The 17,252-nt window shown below is 47.3% G+C and overlaps 5 protein-coding genes across 5 annotated transcripts; 3 read left to right on the plus strand and 2 right to left on the minus strand.

The window, feature by feature from the left end:
* Positions 1-588: 588 nt before the first annotated feature.
* Positions 589-3,973, plus strand: DFJ58DRAFT_876377 (uncharacterized protein; the record flags this gene model as incomplete). Its single annotated transcript, XM_041394451.1, has 20 exons — positions 589-760; positions 1,140-1,271; positions 1,322-1,492; positions 1,533-1,588; positions 1,639-1,641; positions 1,750-2,032; positions 2,092-2,243; positions 2,297-2,387; positions 2,614-2,713; positions 2,742-2,775; positions 2,830-2,897; positions 2,941-3,026; positions 3,074-3,133; positions 3,183-3,239; positions 3,292-3,395; positions 3,425-3,440; positions 3,490-3,618; positions 3,673-3,693; positions 3,714-3,808; positions 3,860-3,973. 20 exons carry the CDS (start codon positions 589-591, stop codon positions 3,971-3,973), a joined length of 1,944 nt encoding a protein of 647 aa, XP_041235059.1.
* Positions 3,974-4,928: 955 nt separating this feature from the next.
* Positions 4,929-5,852, minus strand: DFJ58DRAFT_848903 (uncharacterized protein; the record flags this gene model as incomplete). The annotated part of the gene is made up of 3 exons (XM_041393687.1): positions 4,929-5,102; positions 5,325-5,687; positions 5,745-5,852. The coding sequence occupies 3 exons, from the start codon at positions 5,850-5,852 to the stop codon at positions 4,929-4,931; spliced, it is 645 nt and encodes a 214-aa protein (XP_041235060.1).
* A 1,123-nt stretch (positions 5,853-6,975) lies between these two features.
* Positions 6,976-7,394, minus strand: DFJ58DRAFT_737580 (uncharacterized protein; the record flags this gene model as incomplete). The annotated part of the gene is made up of 3 exons (XM_041386948.1): positions 6,976-7,107; positions 7,154-7,270; positions 7,317-7,394. The coding sequence occupies 3 exons, from the start codon at positions 7,392-7,394 to the stop codon at positions 6,976-6,978; spliced, it is 327 nt and encodes a 108-aa protein (XP_041235061.1).
* Positions 7,395-9,992: 2,598 nt separating this feature from the next.
* Positions 9,993-14,906, plus strand: DFJ58DRAFT_737581 (uncharacterized protein; the record flags this gene model as incomplete). Its single annotated transcript, XM_041386949.1, has 16 exons — positions 9,993-10,142; positions 10,198-10,552; positions 10,609-10,991; positions 11,049-11,087; positions 11,143-11,346; positions 11,414-11,476; positions 11,548-11,580; positions 11,629-12,044; positions 12,090-12,306; positions 12,362-12,791; positions 13,322-13,720; positions 13,773-13,917; positions 13,970-14,311; positions 14,364-14,383; positions 14,463-14,582; positions 14,638-14,906. The coding sequence occupies 16 exons, from the start codon at positions 9,993-9,995 to the stop codon at positions 14,904-14,906; spliced, it is 3,585 nt and encodes a 1,194-aa protein (XP_041235062.1).
* A 568-nt stretch (positions 14,907-15,474) lies between these two features.
* DFJ58DRAFT_737582 (uncharacterized protein) lies at positions 15,475-17,245 on the plus strand (the record flags this gene model as incomplete). The annotated part of the gene is made up of 10 exons (XM_041386950.1): positions 15,475-15,745; positions 15,801-15,830; positions 15,884-16,230; positions 16,281-16,313; positions 16,374-16,448; positions 16,502-16,618; positions 16,670-16,753; positions 16,820-16,876; positions 16,932-17,149; positions 17,221-17,245. The coding sequence occupies 10 exons, from the start codon at positions 15,475-15,477 to the stop codon at positions 17,243-17,245; spliced, it is 1,257 nt and encodes a 418-aa protein (XP_041235063.1).
* Between the last annotated feature and the right edge of the window lie 7 nt (positions 17,246-17,252).

Genomic DNA, 17,252 nt, shown 5'->3' on the forward strand with positions numbered 1-17,252 from the left:
GTATGGTATCGTAGTCCATCGTGTTTCTTGTCCTTGTCTTGACTATCGTATCGTATCCTATGGTATCGCGTTTCTTATCCTTGTCGTGGTCTTGACTATCGTGATCCTTATCTTTGACTTCCTTATCGTAGTCTTGACTATCGCGTTTCTTATCCTTGACTTGCTTATCGTATCGTAGTCTTGACTGTCGTAATCCTTATCCTTGTCTTTTGCTTGTTTTCTTGATTTTTTTGCTATCGTAGTCTTGACTATCGTATTCCTTATCCTCATCCTTATGGCCCAGGTCAAAACCTCGTTCAGACTTTGCTTGACTTTGCTTGATTTTTGCGTTTTTATCGGAGTAGTTCCCACGGTCGAGTTGCTTTCTTGAACCCTTCGATTTTGAGTATTTTGCTTGTAATTCACTAGGATCTTACCCTATTGATGTCGTTAGACTATGGATAGACTCCCCTTGACGAGGGCTACGACATTGATTTTTGCATTTTTTTCGGAGTAGTTCCCACGGTCAAGCTGCTTTCTTGAACCCTTCGATTTCGAGTATTTTGCTTATAGTTCACTAGGATATTATCCTATTGATGTCGTTAGACTATGGATAGACTCCCCTTGACGAGGGCTACAACATTGATTTTCAGGCACAGCAGGGACAGGGCACAGCCGCAGCAGGGACTCACGCAGCCGCAGCAGGGACTCGCGCAGCCGCAGCAGGGACAGGGACAGAGGCGACTGCAGGGGTGCAGTCTCAGGAAACATATAGATAGAAGTACCCTCCATGATATGTACCAGCCCATGAAAGAAATTTTTTCACAAGTTTGAAACCTATTTCTGAAATGACCATATAAGTAGCTGGCATTGACCTTGAGATCGCACAGAGCTCGAGTTGGAAAGACTACTGGCAGTATTATTCACGCTGGCCGTGGACATTCGACGGCTGATAGTAAAGACGTTTGCTGTTGAAATGCGAGATTCAGCGGTAGTGAGGATGTCGACGATTGGGTGCACTCATGATTTGAAGTGCTCTCACTCGCTAAACTGACGAATAGCGCGAATATAGTTGTGTAAGGGTCAGTTTTGACTGCAACACCACTATGTACCGAGCACATACCATCTGAAACACTTGGGCGCTGCCTTGGCTTGAGCAGCTGTCCATATTGCAGAGGTTGACCAGGATCTTGTCAACGAGTACAACATTGCAAAATTCGATTTTCCATATCTCATGGATCGAGCACAGCATCTCAAGGCAAATAAGTTCCCTTTTCTTGGTCGCATGAATGGTGCGCATTTCTGTTTGCTGTGATAAGATCATACTGATGTTGTGTTAAAGGTTCCAAAACTGAGACGAAGGAGACGCATTTCTCTTCGAAGGCATACGAGCAGCGTGATTCCAAAGATACAGAGCTAGAAGATCGGCTACAACTCGACGTCCTGCAATTTATGCAACGTGAACACAAGTTACGTAGTTATACCTTCAACACTGTCTGTGCACAGTTCCTTGGTGAGCCACAGGAGAATATGAACCCACTCCGTTATCACAGAATTGCAACATGGTACCCCAGAGTCCAGACGTCGGCTGGCCGTCTGCTGTTTAAAGGTGATCAAGTCCTTTTTGCGTCGTCTTTGTCGTTCTTATAGTTGCTACAGGATGTATATCTCCCTCAGTGACTGCGGGACAAACTTATGTGCTTCATCAACTACACTGAAATGACACATGTCACGGGCATTCCCTTCAACTACCTCCTTTCCAATGGCCAGTCCATTAAGGTGCTTTCCCAGCTATTTCACGAGGCTAATCAAGAGAGATATATCATCCCTGCTTTGAAGGGCGAGGGTTCTGATGAGCAATACGAAGGTGCCACTGTCATCGAGCCGAGGAAAGGCTACCACGACACACCAATTGCAACTCTTGATATGAGCTATTTGTATCCGTCCATCACGATGGTACATAATTTGTGTTATACGACGCTCATCGAAATGAATACCATTGATCGCATGCAGCTTGTCAAGGACGTTGAATATATCCAAACCCCCAATAACGGTATGTTAGAGCTGTTGGATATGTAGTTTGCAGATCAGTCGGCTAATGCTTCTGGTTAGAATTTTTCGCTACTACGGCAAAACGAAATGGTCTACGACCTACTTTCTTGGAAGATTTGATCTCTGCTGGTACGCGTGCGAAGGCAGATCTCAAGAAGGTGACCGATCCATCCAAGCGTGCAGTCTTGGACGGTCGTCAGCTTGCTCTGAAGGTGCTTTGCATTCAGCTGGTACGGCGACCCTATCTGACCTCATTCAATTGCAGACCAGTGCCAACTCTCCTTATGAGTTCACTGGTGCGACGATTGGAACATTACCCTGCCTTCCTATCTCCTGCAGTGTGGCAGCATATTGGCGTCAGATGATCGCGAAAACTAAGTAGGTAAGTCGTAGTCTGTCCGCCAGTGAACACCCGACCAATAACCATTTGTAGGACGTTGAAGCATAATTCTCCATTTATAATGGACACGCTGATAATGCTGAAGTAATTTATGGTGATACTGACTCTGTCATGGTCAGGTTTGGGCCTGCAGAACTGGAAAGGATCATGACTCTCTGCTCGTACCAACCAGCAATCTACAGGAGCGGAGGCGGCAGATTTTGCGACGGCGAAATCTGTCAGACCTATTGAGCTCGAATTCGAGAAATTTTATTACCCGTATCTTCTCATCAGCAAGAAGCGGTACGCTGGACGTTGCTGGACAAGCCAGACGAATGGGCAAGATGAACTCAAAGAGGATCGAAGTTTGTCTTCATCTTCAATAGTTTACCGTGGATATACTGAATTAAGGAATCTAGACGGTCCGGAGAGACAACTGTCAGCAAGTATCTACGGTAATCGAGACGTCAGAGGAGCTGAGGAGTAAGTACACACTTTTGCTCGTTTGGTTGCTGAACCAGCCATCCCAGGTACACAAAGCGCATCATATCAGATGGTCTGCAAAATAAGGTCGATATGTCCCAACTGGTGATTGCAAAGGCTCCGGCCATAGCTGGTATGTGAATTTTGAACGAGAATGGGCTGGCATTCTAATGTCCGCAGATTATGCTGCGAAGCAAGCGCATGTGGAGTTGGCAGAGCGCATGCGGCAACGTGACGCAGGTTTGTGACTGATGTGGTTACCTGGTTATGTCCTGATATCCATGGTCAGGTTCCGCACCGGCCTTGCGTGGCCGTGTCACCTACGTTATTGTCAAGGGCATTGAAGGTCACATTCCGCGTCAAGTATCATGGCTCTATGCTGACTTGTGGAAGAATAGGTGCTGCTGCATACGAAAAATCCGAGGATGCCCTTTATGTTTTGGAGAATAGCATTCCCATCGATACTAAATATTATCTCGAAACGCAGTTCTCAGATCCTCTTGTGAGAATTTTGAACCAATCCTGGGTTAGAAGGCAGCATCGTTGTGTATGTTGCTTCATTCGCTGTGAATGTCGTCTGTTGATATGTTCCCCAGTATCTGGCGCGCACACCAGGTCAATCCAGATCGCAACTCCAACAGTTGGCGGTCTGATGAAGTTCACAGCGAAGACGGTAACATGCCTTGGGTGCAAACCTCCGTTACTGTCGAATAGCAATGTAAAACGTAAGCCCAAACAAGCAAACGTCTGGCCCTATCTCACTGCCGCCACTGCTGCAGATGGTGCCGTGTGCAATAACTGTCAACCAACGATCGGGGAGCGATATCAAAGCAAATCATAAGCGCGTCGCAGCTGCAAGTGCGGTTCTCGCGACAGTGGACGCAATGCCAACATTTTCAGCGCTCTTTGTATCAAGTGTGGTTATATCTGTGTTGCTTCGACTGTCATTGACACTGTGGTCGATAGGATGTGCAATATTCGAGCAAGGACTGCCCGATATTCTACATGCGGAAGAAGGCACAAAAGGATGTGGAAGATGCGAATTCTGTCCTCGAGCGGTTTGATGCAGATCTGTGGTAATTTATATCGATGTATCGTTATTTTCATTTCGCTTGGTTTTTCTCCACTGTTATATCACTGATCATCCTGGCAATATATATTCCTGAAGTGTGGTCTAGCCTAGTATCTAAAGTGATTGCAGGTACTGCGTCAAACGTCTGAGCCTCGACAGCTGGGAGCTCAATGAAACTGACACGGACGGTCAACGGGGGTAAGGGTCTTCATTGAAACAGCTGTGCGCGAGCACCAGCATCTTCCTTCCTCGCCACCCCACTTTTCCTCTCGGCTACCTGTTGGTAAACACCTGATGCATAGTGCCTGCGAGATAGGGACGCGGACAGGTGTGCACCAGCTTTGGCAGTGCGCATTGAATTTACACAGACCTCTGGTTAGACGACCGTAATGCTCGATCGTTCCTCAAGTGAGTTACTCTCACGCCGTCGACTGACGAATAGCTGGAAGATAGTTGTGCAAGGGTAAGTCTTGACTGCAACACCACTGTGTACCGAGCACATACCATCTGCAATACTTGGGCGCTGCCTTGGTTTGAGAAGTTGTTTTTCCCATGTAAGACGTCCGGCACCCGTCCTACAGGGATGATTGTTGGTTCCCCTTGGTCACACACGGCCTCGTTTAAGAACCTCAAAGATGGGAGTGCGTGAGAGCGAGAAAAGGCGATACTGGGCATTGGCACAAACCTCGCGAATGGGTCCCTGTCACTGAATACGACAGCCGGCAGGTGAAGAAGAAGAGCACGAAGACCACAAAACCGTCTGTCTGGGCAGCTCCGGTAAGTTATGTTTTAAACATCCACCAGGACTTAACAAGCATACCCGTACGGTGTGACCACCGAGCTTGTCGATGATCTCCTGCAAGCGAGCGACCATCTACCACAGCTCTATTGTGGATTGGTTTGAAGTTTTATCTGGACATTGGAAACGCAGCGCAGGCAAGTCATTTCCATCTCATCATCACATCAATCAGAGGTGATGACGGACAGAGAAACGAACTCGATACATATCTTGTACGTCGTTGTTTGACCGTCTTCATCCTCTGATATATGAGTCCTAAAGGATTTGCTAGCTTCCAACGAGGAAATGTCGTCGTCTGCACGACGGTTGGTTGTAAAATACGATATAATGGATTGAGACTGTCCAAGGGGAAGTACGGTTCAGCAATGTAGTGAGTAAGGATTCGAATATTAAAATGCAACTCAAGATCATGTGTCAATGTGTAACCGCGATGTAGAACAAACGAACGAATCTGATCATGTCGTGATGAATCATGTGGCCTATCTGTACTGTAAAATGAAGCTAAACTTGAGATAATCGTGTCGATGAAGGAGATGTTACACATTGGGGTGATCAATGACCTGAATGATACGATCTTTCAGTTCTTCGATGCATATTTGTCTCTCTACGGCGTCTCCATGTGCGTACTCCAAGATCGCTTTGATGTTCTCCTTCTGCTTCACCGTCTCCACCTCCAGCCGATCTACGTCTTCGCTCGTGACGTCAAGTAGTGCTTTCTGGTACATCACCTCTTCTTCCAAGGTATCAATGCGGTCACGGTACCTTTCTACCTCTTCTTCGTGCCGAATACGCGTTCGTTCACGTTCCTCCTGCAGGTATTCGACTTGATGATCCACGCGTTCCAGCATCTCCAAGAGTTCACGCGCGTACTGAGCCGTACATGAATTCGGGCTTGGGGATCTTAGCTGAGCAACGTCTTGGTCCTGTGTATCCCGAACGTCATATTGAATTGTCAGCAAAGGAATGCAATCGGGACATACATTGTAACTCGGTATCTTCATGTTCAGATGAGATTGAATGCGTTTGATTTTCTCCGTCGGTGATGAAACGTCTTCTTGAGTACTACGCTTATTTGTATAATCAGACATAGCGAATGATGTTAAAGAAATATGCAAGTAGATCTTGAATAAAGAACGATGGTATGGCAGGTAGACGAATGAACGATCACAGTTCAAAGTACAGTATTTGTCAGCAACCTCGTCAGACGATTAGCCGACCGTGTAAGTCTTCATAACCCATGGTTATCTGGTAATTATGCGCAGAGTTTCACGGAGTTCGATGGGTGGTCTTGGCTGCTGGAAGATGAGAGGGTGCATCGACATATGAGAGCGTTTTAGAGAGATGTGATGGTGCTCTCAGAGGGACGCGTTTGGTGTACCATGAGTGCTGCAGGTGTGAGGAGACGTGGTGGATGACGTTGTCACAACAAGAATGGTGATATGTGACAAGTGGAAACTGTCCTTGTGAGCGTTGTGCACCACGAAAGATATGAGAAATGGCCGAAGACTCTAAAGATGTATACAACAGTTATCCAAGACCCATGAGTTGACCGTTGCTCACAATTGTCGTTCATGAAACTATTGGTGCATGGTGCGTGCACTTGACGACGCGACGCGGCTTAGTGAAATCTGGAGCTCAGGAATACAAACCACGGACACTTGTATAGTTGATTTTAGTCGATTTTCTTCGTTGTCTATGACTGATGGGTAGTACGTCTCGTTCGTTTTGTCACTGATACTACTACAGTTGCGTACGCAGCCGATTATCAACGTTGACATGGCGGGTACGAGTCAGCTACAATGAGTAGCCTAGCTTACGGACGACATCGTCCATCATTTGCCATTTGCAATTCGAATCCTTCATCCATGACGGCCTTGACTCTGCCAGGTAGATCCACCGCTTTGAATCGCCATCCCAGGTCGAATATGAAGTCATCGATCTGAATGGCGACATTACACCAACGCGTACCAGGATATTCCAAACGTACGCGAAAATAAGAGAGCAGCAAGAAAGACCTCAAGTGCGTCAACAACATCGATATGCCTGCATGCTTGTAAAGGCACTGAACACGGGAAAGTCCTATCGCACCACGGCAGAGCGACGGCAAGGAGATGCAGGTGCGGAAGCGTGGAACAGTCGTGTAAAGAGAACTGATGTATCGTGCGACTGTCGACGACAGCCTTGCACCTATGAAGGCGCTGAACACAAAAATCACATATCACAACCATGCCAGAGCGACGGCTCAGAACCCCCGTAAGGAGCGACGGCAAGGAGATGAAGGTTTGGAAGCGTGGAAGAGTCATGTAAAGAGAACTGACGCATCGTGCGACTGTCGACGACAGCCTTGCACCTATGAAGGCGCTGAACACGGAAGTCACACATCACACACCAGCCAGAGCGACGGCTCAGAACCCCCGTAAGGAGCGACGGCAAGGAGATGAAGGTTCGGAAGCGTGTAAGAGTCGTGTAAAGAGAACTGACGCATCGTGCGACTGTCGACGACAGCCTTGCACCTATGAAGGCGCTGAACACGGAAGTCACACATCACACACCATGCCAGAGCGACGGCTCAGAACCCCCGTAAGGAGCGACGGCAAGGAGATGAAGGTTTGGAAGCGTGGAAGAGTCATGTAAAGAGAACTGACGCATCGTGCGACTGTCGACGACAGCCTTGCACCTATGAAGGCGCTGAACACAAAAGTCGCGTCTCAGACAATGCCGGAGCAACAGCTCTAAACCCCGAAAGGAGCTACGACACCGCAAGAGATTGAAACAAGTCATAACAATGTGATAAGTATAAGGTAGAGAAGATGAAGAGCGGAAGTTGAAATTGAACAACCTTTTTAAAATCAACCAATCACGTGATATTCCCACGCCACACACACCACGGGCGAGACAGCATGTTCTTGTTTAACTTTAAGTCGTTAATTGAATGGGTCAAATCGACTGTAGCAATTTCTTATGTAATACATAGGTGAGGCTGGCTTGGTCACGCAGTACTTGCACTGTCATTCGACCTGCAATGCAAAATGTTTCCTTTGTTGTTAGCTCCATCATCCATCCACATCGGCATGGGCTCGGACGGACCTGATTAACTTTTCAATGCGCATCGTTCTGTGTATGGTGAACTACCGCAACAATCTCACTGAGCCCTGTCTTGTGTGCATCATCCATCACAATGGATATTCCGTCGCAGTGTCTGCATCTTAGGACGTTGTGAGACTTGCGCGGTGACCTTGGTGTGCGACTTTCGCTGATCCATGGAATTTTGCTACTGGTTGATCTTTTAGCTTCAGCAACCGTACAAGCGTTTATCATCCAAGCGTTTCACTGCCATCGGACAACATGAATGGGGGAAAACACCGGCAAACATTATCTTTTCACCATATCCTCACTGACAGTCCACAACTCCCCATATTCTCACTTCCGTCTTGAATTATCGATTAGTCCATTCACTCAGCCCATCCCAAATACTTGTCATTGTAGTTCATCACACCATCATGCCAGGTAATGTTGAAGGCCGACATATCAAACTCGAAAGTGAGTCGCTACATACTACCTTCGTATGTTTTTTGCATCCTCACTGTCTATCTACAGGGATGGACAGGGTTAGTTAGCCTCCTGGCGCATTCCCGCTGGCATATATATATATATGTCTCACAGCGAGCGCGAGCGTTCCTGGAAGCTTGTCCCTGTAACGGCCAACAGAACTACAATTGCTGGCGACGCAGCATCAAACCTGCCTGACGTGGAATGCAGGATCACAAGCAGCCTTACAATTCTCGTCTTGCCATGAAAGGTGGAACATCACGCGGTTTGCTATTCTGTTCCTCACACCGAGTTCGCGTTCATATTCGTGGTTTATACCACCAACAGCGATGAGGAGATGCCAGGATATTCCTGAATTCTGCCACCATAGTAAACATGGAACGACACTGATATACTTCATATTATGTCTTGGGCCAACTCAGTGACTCATCATGCGCTCGGTGGGTCCTGGGGTGAAATCTCAAAACGAACCCATCGCCAAGGGCTTTTCCATCTGATTGAGCCGTACACGTTTGACAGTGAACAATAGGGAGAATCATGATTACCCTCACGTCGTGTGTGGGATGAGACTCCACTTATCAGAAGTATGGAAGACGAAATCAAACTAGTGCTCGCAATTGTGCCAGTGATGGCGTGACAAGAGGTCGAAGACCTGGAGCAGCGAACAGTTGTTTTTGTCGGACGAGAATATGAGTCGAAAACCCACGCTTTCTGAGATTTTCACCGGATGGATTCCAACTGAACACCTGAAAATAAGAATATATATCGTTTTCGGTTGACATCACACATCCTGAGCTCGCACCGAATCAAATCGTTAGTGACAAGATAGTTCAAGAACATATGTTGCGGCGGATGGCAACACAAGACAAACGGCCCCCTGGTGTAGTGTCATAGCGGCATTGGGCGTCTCGCCATCACACAACCAGAAGCTCATGGTTGTCTGATCGCAACTTTCCAACTGGACATAGGAATATGTGTACTTCAGTGGTGTTGGTTAGCACTTGCGTGACTGAGGACCGCAAAATGCACGAACCTGTGAGATCAATGCAGATACTAAGAGCACGTCTCCACACGTTCGAATACTCCTTTCTGTACTCTTCTTCACTTACATCCGGATCCCAATCTCATTCTAATATTCCGCAAAAAATAGATTTGACCTCATTCCGTCTTGCTTGATATCCAGATGCCGAGAAACCAAGCGCTCGGAAAGTCGAGGAATACTGTTGGCGACACGTCAGAAGTGCGCCATCGACGACGATAACAACAGTGTGCCACTCAATTCATAGTCAAGAATGCCTTGTCTAGTAACTCCAATCGTCGAGCGAAAACCGCTGCAGCGCATACAACATGACCCGTAATCACCAAAGATATGTAGTATCTGCATGAGTTGACATTGATGGCCGCATGGATGTCTGTGTATGTCGTGGAACGTTGGAAATTTGTTGTGCTAACTAATAAAGAGTTTCATATTTGTCGGTGGAGTCGGGAACTGGTGCGCCTGTGGTGTTACGATCATGTAAGCAGTAAGGACAACGATGCTGAGACGGAGTTGTAATTTAAATCCAGTCAGTGGATAAATGGAGACTGGAACAAAGAATGACGTGTGACAGACATAGTAAATTGTGGTGCTTGACGCGCGCATAAATTCACACGATCCCTTCAACCACTATAGTTATGTCATGAACGCGAAGAATTACTCCACAGAGAAACCCATTGTTCTTGTGGTAGATCGGTCATGGCCACAAGATGTGATAGACGACATTTTGAATCTACGATGTTCATTGCAGATGATCAGGAAAACCTTGTGTTTGTCGATTGATGAGGAAGCGGTATGTGATCCTGCGCACTATTGGTTATATTTTTCACAGAGATATCTACACATAGATAGCGGTGCCAAGTCAATGCCACGATGCATTGCACCTCCTACTTCATCATCTCAAAGTCTATCAGCTGACCGCCACGAGACTCCTTGAACGCAAAAACACGATCCCACAACTCCAGACCTACGTTGCCGTCACATATTACTACTGTGAGGTTCTGCTAGCGTTCGTGCAAGAAGTGAAGGTCGACGACCCCGTTTCAAACAAGACATGGCGTTCAGCTCACCTCGACTATCACTTTGCATTGGCGCTAGAGAACAGTGCATTCAACGTGATTATGCAAAAAACGGCGCTAGCAAAGATAAAACGATCATGGGGTGACTTCAAGGAGAAAAAAGTGTATGAGCCAGTCCAGCAGCGTGCGTACTCTCCAGATAATTGAACACCTCACCTCATCTAAACTTCCTTGCGAAAGTCGATATCGCGAAGTACCACAATTTAATGTGCAATGACAAGAACATGTGCGGCAATATATCCGCCACTCACCGTATGTCAGTCGAAGAAATGATCTCCGAAATACTGCCGACTTCCACGAGCCGCACACCCACTGTGGTCGAAGGAGATACGGCCGAGACCGACGTTCGGCAAAATCGTGTCACTGCAAAACCTCAGAAGACCAACAAGCGCACGAGTGTTCGGAATGTGAAAACTAGCGTTGCATCACTAGAGTTCGCAACATGCTCAACCACAACATCTCATGTAGAGGACGACAACATCGAGGAGACTGCGAATATTGTCGAGATGAAGGATAATTCACCGAATAAACGGAAGAGTTTCAAGAGAGGCCGTCAATCAAAGGTACGTGTCAGAAACCACATGAGCGCACAAACAACACTGACATCGTTGGTGGATCAGGAACCTGATGGACGGGATCTGCAAGATTCCACAGCTGAGGTATGCGACCACCAACATCGATCGCACACACAATCATAATCATCGTGTGCAACAGAGTAAGGGCCATGCGAACCGTCCTGGCAGGAAGGTGACTGCTAAGGGAAAAGGGAAAGTATATATCGATCTCGAGTCTGAGGATGAGGGCGAGACGGCCGCGCAAGCAGATTCTTCATCACAGGACGTGCGAGCACCGACCCGGGCTTCTAAGACTTCAGACAGAAAGGGAAAAATGAAAGCCATTGTTGAGTCAGATGATGAGGTATGTGTGTGCATGTGAAACCCAAAATGCTACCGCTGACAGTATTGTCCATGACGAGGTCACACAGGCCACAGCAGAAGTCTCAGTTCGAGCACCATCAGAGGGAGAGTTAGACATTATGACTCCCATGGTACGCATACCGCAATATCAACATAATTGATGACCACTCATGTCTCGTATCATACTCCGTCGTCCACACAGCAGTCAGATCAGTCTATGCTAGAAGTTAAGAGGGTGGGCCCGTCCTTAAGTACATCTCAGATATAGTATAACATCATCCAGGACGACATCGGCGAAGATGTCAGTTGCTACCCTGATCACGACCTCCCATCCACCCTTGAGGATTGGGAGAACTGGAACCGGATAGCGTTGCGGAAAGGACACTCACACATTTTCCTGAAGCTTGGAACATGGATTCTGCTTCGATTCAGACAGTTGGCTAAGATTCCAATCGACGATGATGTTGATGGACTTCTCATTCCAGACCATCCTGCAAATTATGAGATGCAGGACGACGCTGATTTTCACGAGGCCCTAGGAATGACACGTCTGTATTCCGCGATCGCGCACATCGACACACATCCTCAGTACCTAGCGCATATATTCCATGAGCTTGGAAAGGCGTCGAATGAGGAACGACTTGCAAGTAGTCATCCTCGATTTAGGCCTCTCCCAGAACTACCGACACCTGTAAAAAGGTATGTAACGTTCTCGACATATCGCATCACTAAATCGGAATTTAGCATGATGTTCAGCCACGACTCGCCGTTTTTAGACGGGTGGCCCTTCGAGGATGCAGATGTTGACGGTTATGGTGACAACGATGATGGAGGTGTAGCGGGGGCCCTTAATGAGATGATTATCTCAAGTGAACAAAACCCAGCGCCATTGGTCACACCAGATGAGCAAGATCCACAGAAGCGCAAGAGGACGATGTCGAGCACGACTTCTCCACCAAAGGTAAAGTCCATGCGCTTACATTACCGCCCGGGATGATCTGACGTTCAGCTAACAGAAGGACGGCGGACGGGGGTTTTCAAAGCGGGTAAAGGGAAAACCAGAACAGCTGTTTATCCGTCCGTCAGCACCGTCTGCGACACCCATCGCGGAAGTTGCAATGGCCAGTTCAACGGACATCGGTACTGCAATGAATGAACTGTCTCCAATCGTCAACGTTGACGCTCCATCATCAATATCATCCAACTCTCACCCCACTGCCTCCCGTGACATGGACGCAGTCTCGAACTCGACTCCTCTGCCACAGGTGACAGAGGACGTGCCAGACCACGATCGTATGAACGAGCAGAGTGACATCAACTCACGGAGTCTCAGTCAGAAGGTCAACGACATTCACGTATCGTCAGCCTCGCAGGTCAATGATGCTGCATTGCATATTGCAGATCCTGCGAAAGACGGATCTGTGTCTGACATTGAGGTTTCGGACGGTTTGTGTAGTGACGAATCAGGTCATTCTCGCACAAGTGCTCACATGGACAGTTAGATATATCAGAATAACGTATGACGACTTGACTAGCAGTGATGTATGAGCATGTGAGGCACTCGTCGGTCACTCACGTAGTTGATCTTCTCGCGTTGATATTCACTTCATACATGCAGCTTGATTCACTTACCAGTCAATCCATCGCGCCGAATCATATGACGTTCATCTTATATACATGCATGAACGTCCATTCTCGCATTCTAGAACTACTTGTTAGACATTTGCAATTCATGACGCGGGAGGGAAGATATCGTTGGGTGTCTGATGTTGTAGAGGTGCGGTCGGTCCTCGTGCCCTATAGATCATAAACTCACGTGACGATTCAACTACAAATCGGCTGAACAATACACCATCCGAGACAGTCCACAACAGCAATACGAATATAGGTATCGGACGATTCATAAACGAATCCAGGTAACGATTGAAGATCAAACAATGTTGCCATCAAGTACTGATAGTTTTTGCCACCATCAGGCATGACAGCGCCGAGGAATTATGACTTGACTGTCGGACTGTTGGGGAAAGAAGTACCCTCGAATAGTCCTATTATCCAGTGGAAAGATGGCCATAGGACCATTCTCCCAGCCGTGTACGACGACGACAAGAACAATCTTTGTGATGCTGTAGACATCCAGATCATCAAGTATCTTGCTCACTCTCCTGTATCCGCACCTGATTCACAATATGTGACACATCTATCACACAACGACATAACCGAAAATGATATCCAGGATATAGTTGGCGATTCACTGAGTCAAAATAAACCAGTTGTTATCAGAGGAATAGGATACAATCCAGTGGGCGAAGCGTTGACGGCAGAGTATCTGGACAAATACTACGCCATTTCACCCAATAGGATTGTTTGGATTCACGGTAGCGTTGTATCGTCTGCGGCAATCAGGGAATGCGCTAATTGAAAAATCAGACGTCAGGGCGCGTGCTATGGATCATACAAAGGTCACTACGGCAGGCGTCCTCAAAGCGTTCTTCGAAGACATGAAAAATCCAGAGAAGATACAATGCGTGTTGGACATTCCACTCGCGCAGGCAGCGCTACCAGAGACCTTACGGTACGTTTTCTACCTTCCGAGATATCTCCAACATGACAAAGACTCATGGCAGAAATCTCGATCATGGGTTAGCACATGGGTGGAACCAAACGACATATGACGTCCCCATATCATCGAATATACATCCAGAAAACTTCACAGTGAAGGGGTGGGCTCTGCTCCACCATGCTGGATTTTTGACGTATCCTCATCACGACGCCGAAGGGAGCCTCACATGGGTCAGAATAGAAGTAGGGGTTAAGTTTTGGGTTGTATTCCGACCAAAGGATCGGCAAAACGATCGCAAGCATCTTCAAGATTTCGCACTCAGGCTAGGAAACTTCACCGAAAATGAAGCTTGGATACGAGCTAATTGCGATGCAGAGGTTATCACACTCCTACCTGGAGACATTTTGTGCGTTATATGTGTTGATGGAACACATTCGCTGACATATATGTTCTTGTAGAATAATCCCCCCCAGGGCAGGTGCATGCCGTTTATACCCCACTTGCCTCTTTCGCAACAGGGGGTCACTTCTATCACTACGGATGCATGCATCTCACAGAGATATCTAGATACCTTGACGTTGTTGTAGGTGACTGCTTAACCAACCAGGACCTGCACAATGCTCTGGAGACACTTCGACGCATGATGATTGCCATACCGCGCCTGTCGCCTCGAATACGTAAGGCTATCTCGTCATAGTTAGGATCGAAATGTCCCTAACATTGTATGCACAGCACTGTTCAGGAGATCATTACTCGCCCTGTGCATAATGGTTACTCAGGGGAAGGAATATCGTGCAAAGGGTGGATCGGCGTCCTCTATCGTGGATACAGAAACGGCTGCAATCAGCATTGAGATAGCACGAGCGATTTCAACACATCTCGGAGTGACGATACGCAAGTCTACACCCATGTTACTATACCAAGGTGACCAGTTTGCCAAGGGGGAGCTCGTGTTCAAGAAAGGACTAGAGAAGGTGCTGATACCATTTACTGCACTGTAGGACGCATTGATGTCGTACCTTACAACTATTTGTATTGTCCGTACATAACTTACACCTTTTGACTAAGCCATCCATTGTAAAATAGTTCCTAGTTAATATGTGACTCGCAATGGCTCGCTGCCTTATCAGTCTGCAATTCTTACATCGTCCGTACCCACACTTGCATTGCATGCTTATGCTATAATCAGATCACTGCGATCGTGTCACATTTTGTTAATTTTGAATTGCTGAGGCAGGGAACAATTTCACACGGTAACTTCTGCCCGCATTGTTTGCTTCATCATGGATCCCTCGAAATACACTACTGTAAATCCTATTGTCCTGGTGATCAAACATCACGACTTGGTTACGACACACACGATTTTGACGCAAAGATTCTCGTTAGAAAGGAATGGAACGAGATTGACACTTGTGATTAACAAGAGATCGGTATGTTATTTGTCTCTGATCTGGATGAGTGTTCCATGAGATGGAAAAAACATAGGTGACTGTACCCACTCAATGTTATGATGCATTATGGCTTCTGCTTCATCATCACGATGTTTATCGACGGACAGCTAAGGCACTCATGGACGATCTGGAATCACCACGCGCGACTCTCGACACCTACCTTTGCATCACATATTACTACATTGAGGTGCTTGTAGCGTTCGTTCAAGAAGTGAACGATGATGCACCAGCAAGCAAAACATGGCGCTCGGCCCATCTCGACTATCATTTTGCGATGGCATTAAACAACAACGCATTCAGCGAGTCCATGCAACACTCTACTCTGTCAAAGATCAAACGTACTTGGAATGATTTCCGACAGAAGATGGTCTACACACATGTGACGCAGCGTGCGTTACCACCGGCTACTTATATCATCCCTTGCATGCTGATCCAGTCATGAAGTTACAATCACCTCGTACCACGAGGAATTTTGTAACGGCCAAGAAACATGTGCGGTGATCCGTCCGTCGACCACTGTGTTTCAGTAGAAGGTATGATTGCAGCGATGATAACACCAAGGAATAATAGCACCGGAACGGCCATCGAAACAGAGAAGGCAAAGAAGAAGGTTCGCTTGAATCGTGCTGAAATCAATCAGCAAAAGCACGCCAGGTTGACCACCCAAAGTGTAAAGACAACGGTAGGGCCAACAACGTCCGCAGCCACAGCCTCCGAAATGGAGCATGACAGCGACGAGGCGGCAAGTCTGATCGATATGAAAGAAGATGGACGGAAATCGCATGCAAATGAGAAGGGCGGCCGTCGAGGACAAGTTCGTGTCAAAGATGTACGAAAATCACGTATACATCAGAAAGGCGGCCGTCGAGAAACGGTTCGTGTCATACACGTAGAAGGAATGTACTGAGTTTGCTCGTCTTGCAGGCGGCTCTTGAATTAGATGGAAAGTTCGGCATGGTATGTAACAACTTAGCTATGTCAGACAGATGCATTGAATATTCTGTTCAACACGGTCAGGGTCGCTCCAACCATCCTCAGGTGGACGCAAATATTAGGGGCAAAAGGGTGACATTTATTGAGTCTGAAGACGAGGTGTTTTGCTTATTATGCGATTGAGAGCTTGTGGGATTGATCTTATTCAACAGGACGTCAATGGCAACCCCATAATGTCATCATCAACAGCTGTGCATAGACCGACTCGTGCTCCCACAGCTGCTAAAAGGAATGGAAAACGCAAAGCGATAGTTGAGTCCGAACCGGAGGTCTGTCTCGCTCTGCGGGACCGCACGTTGTTGATTCACCTTGTCGAATAGGATGAAAGCAGCAACGTTGCGTCACGTGGTACATCTCTGAGCGTTGCTGAGATCGCCCAACCAGACGCAGATACAGACAACGAGGTGGGCTCGATATGAAGCCGGTCCAGGCTACCGCTTCACGGTCTCCATTTTGATGATCTTATGCAGGAGATCGATGGGATTGACACGGAGCCTGATGGCGTTGACAACGCTGCGGCCATCCCGGTGAGTCATCGATGAATTACCATGTCACAAGATACAATCTACCATCAGCGAGCAGGATCTCGGACACTCAGTGCATATTCAATTCCCGTCTACCCTTGAAGACTGGGAGGAATGGAACTGGATAGCATTTCAGAAGGGCAACTCACAGATTTTCCTGAAGCTTGCAACATGGATACTACTTCGATTCAGACAGCTGGCGAAGATACCCATTCATGGGGATCTCGACGCGTTGCTGATTCCCGAGAATCCGGCATCTTTTCACATGGAGCACGAGTCTGATGTCCATGAGGCACTGGGGATGACATGTCTCTATTCCGCGGTCGCGCACATGGACACACATCCAGAGTTCCTCGCCCACATCTTCCATGAAATTGGA

The sequence above is a fragment of the Suillus subalutaceus genome (assembly GCF_016647625.1).
Source record: "Suillus subalutaceus strain FC151 chromosome Unknown DFJ58scaffold_374, whole genome shotgun sequence".
In the NCBI taxonomy this organism is placed as follows: Eukaryota; Fungi; Basidiomycota; class Agaricomycetes; order Boletales; family Suillaceae; genus Suillus; species Suillus subalutaceus.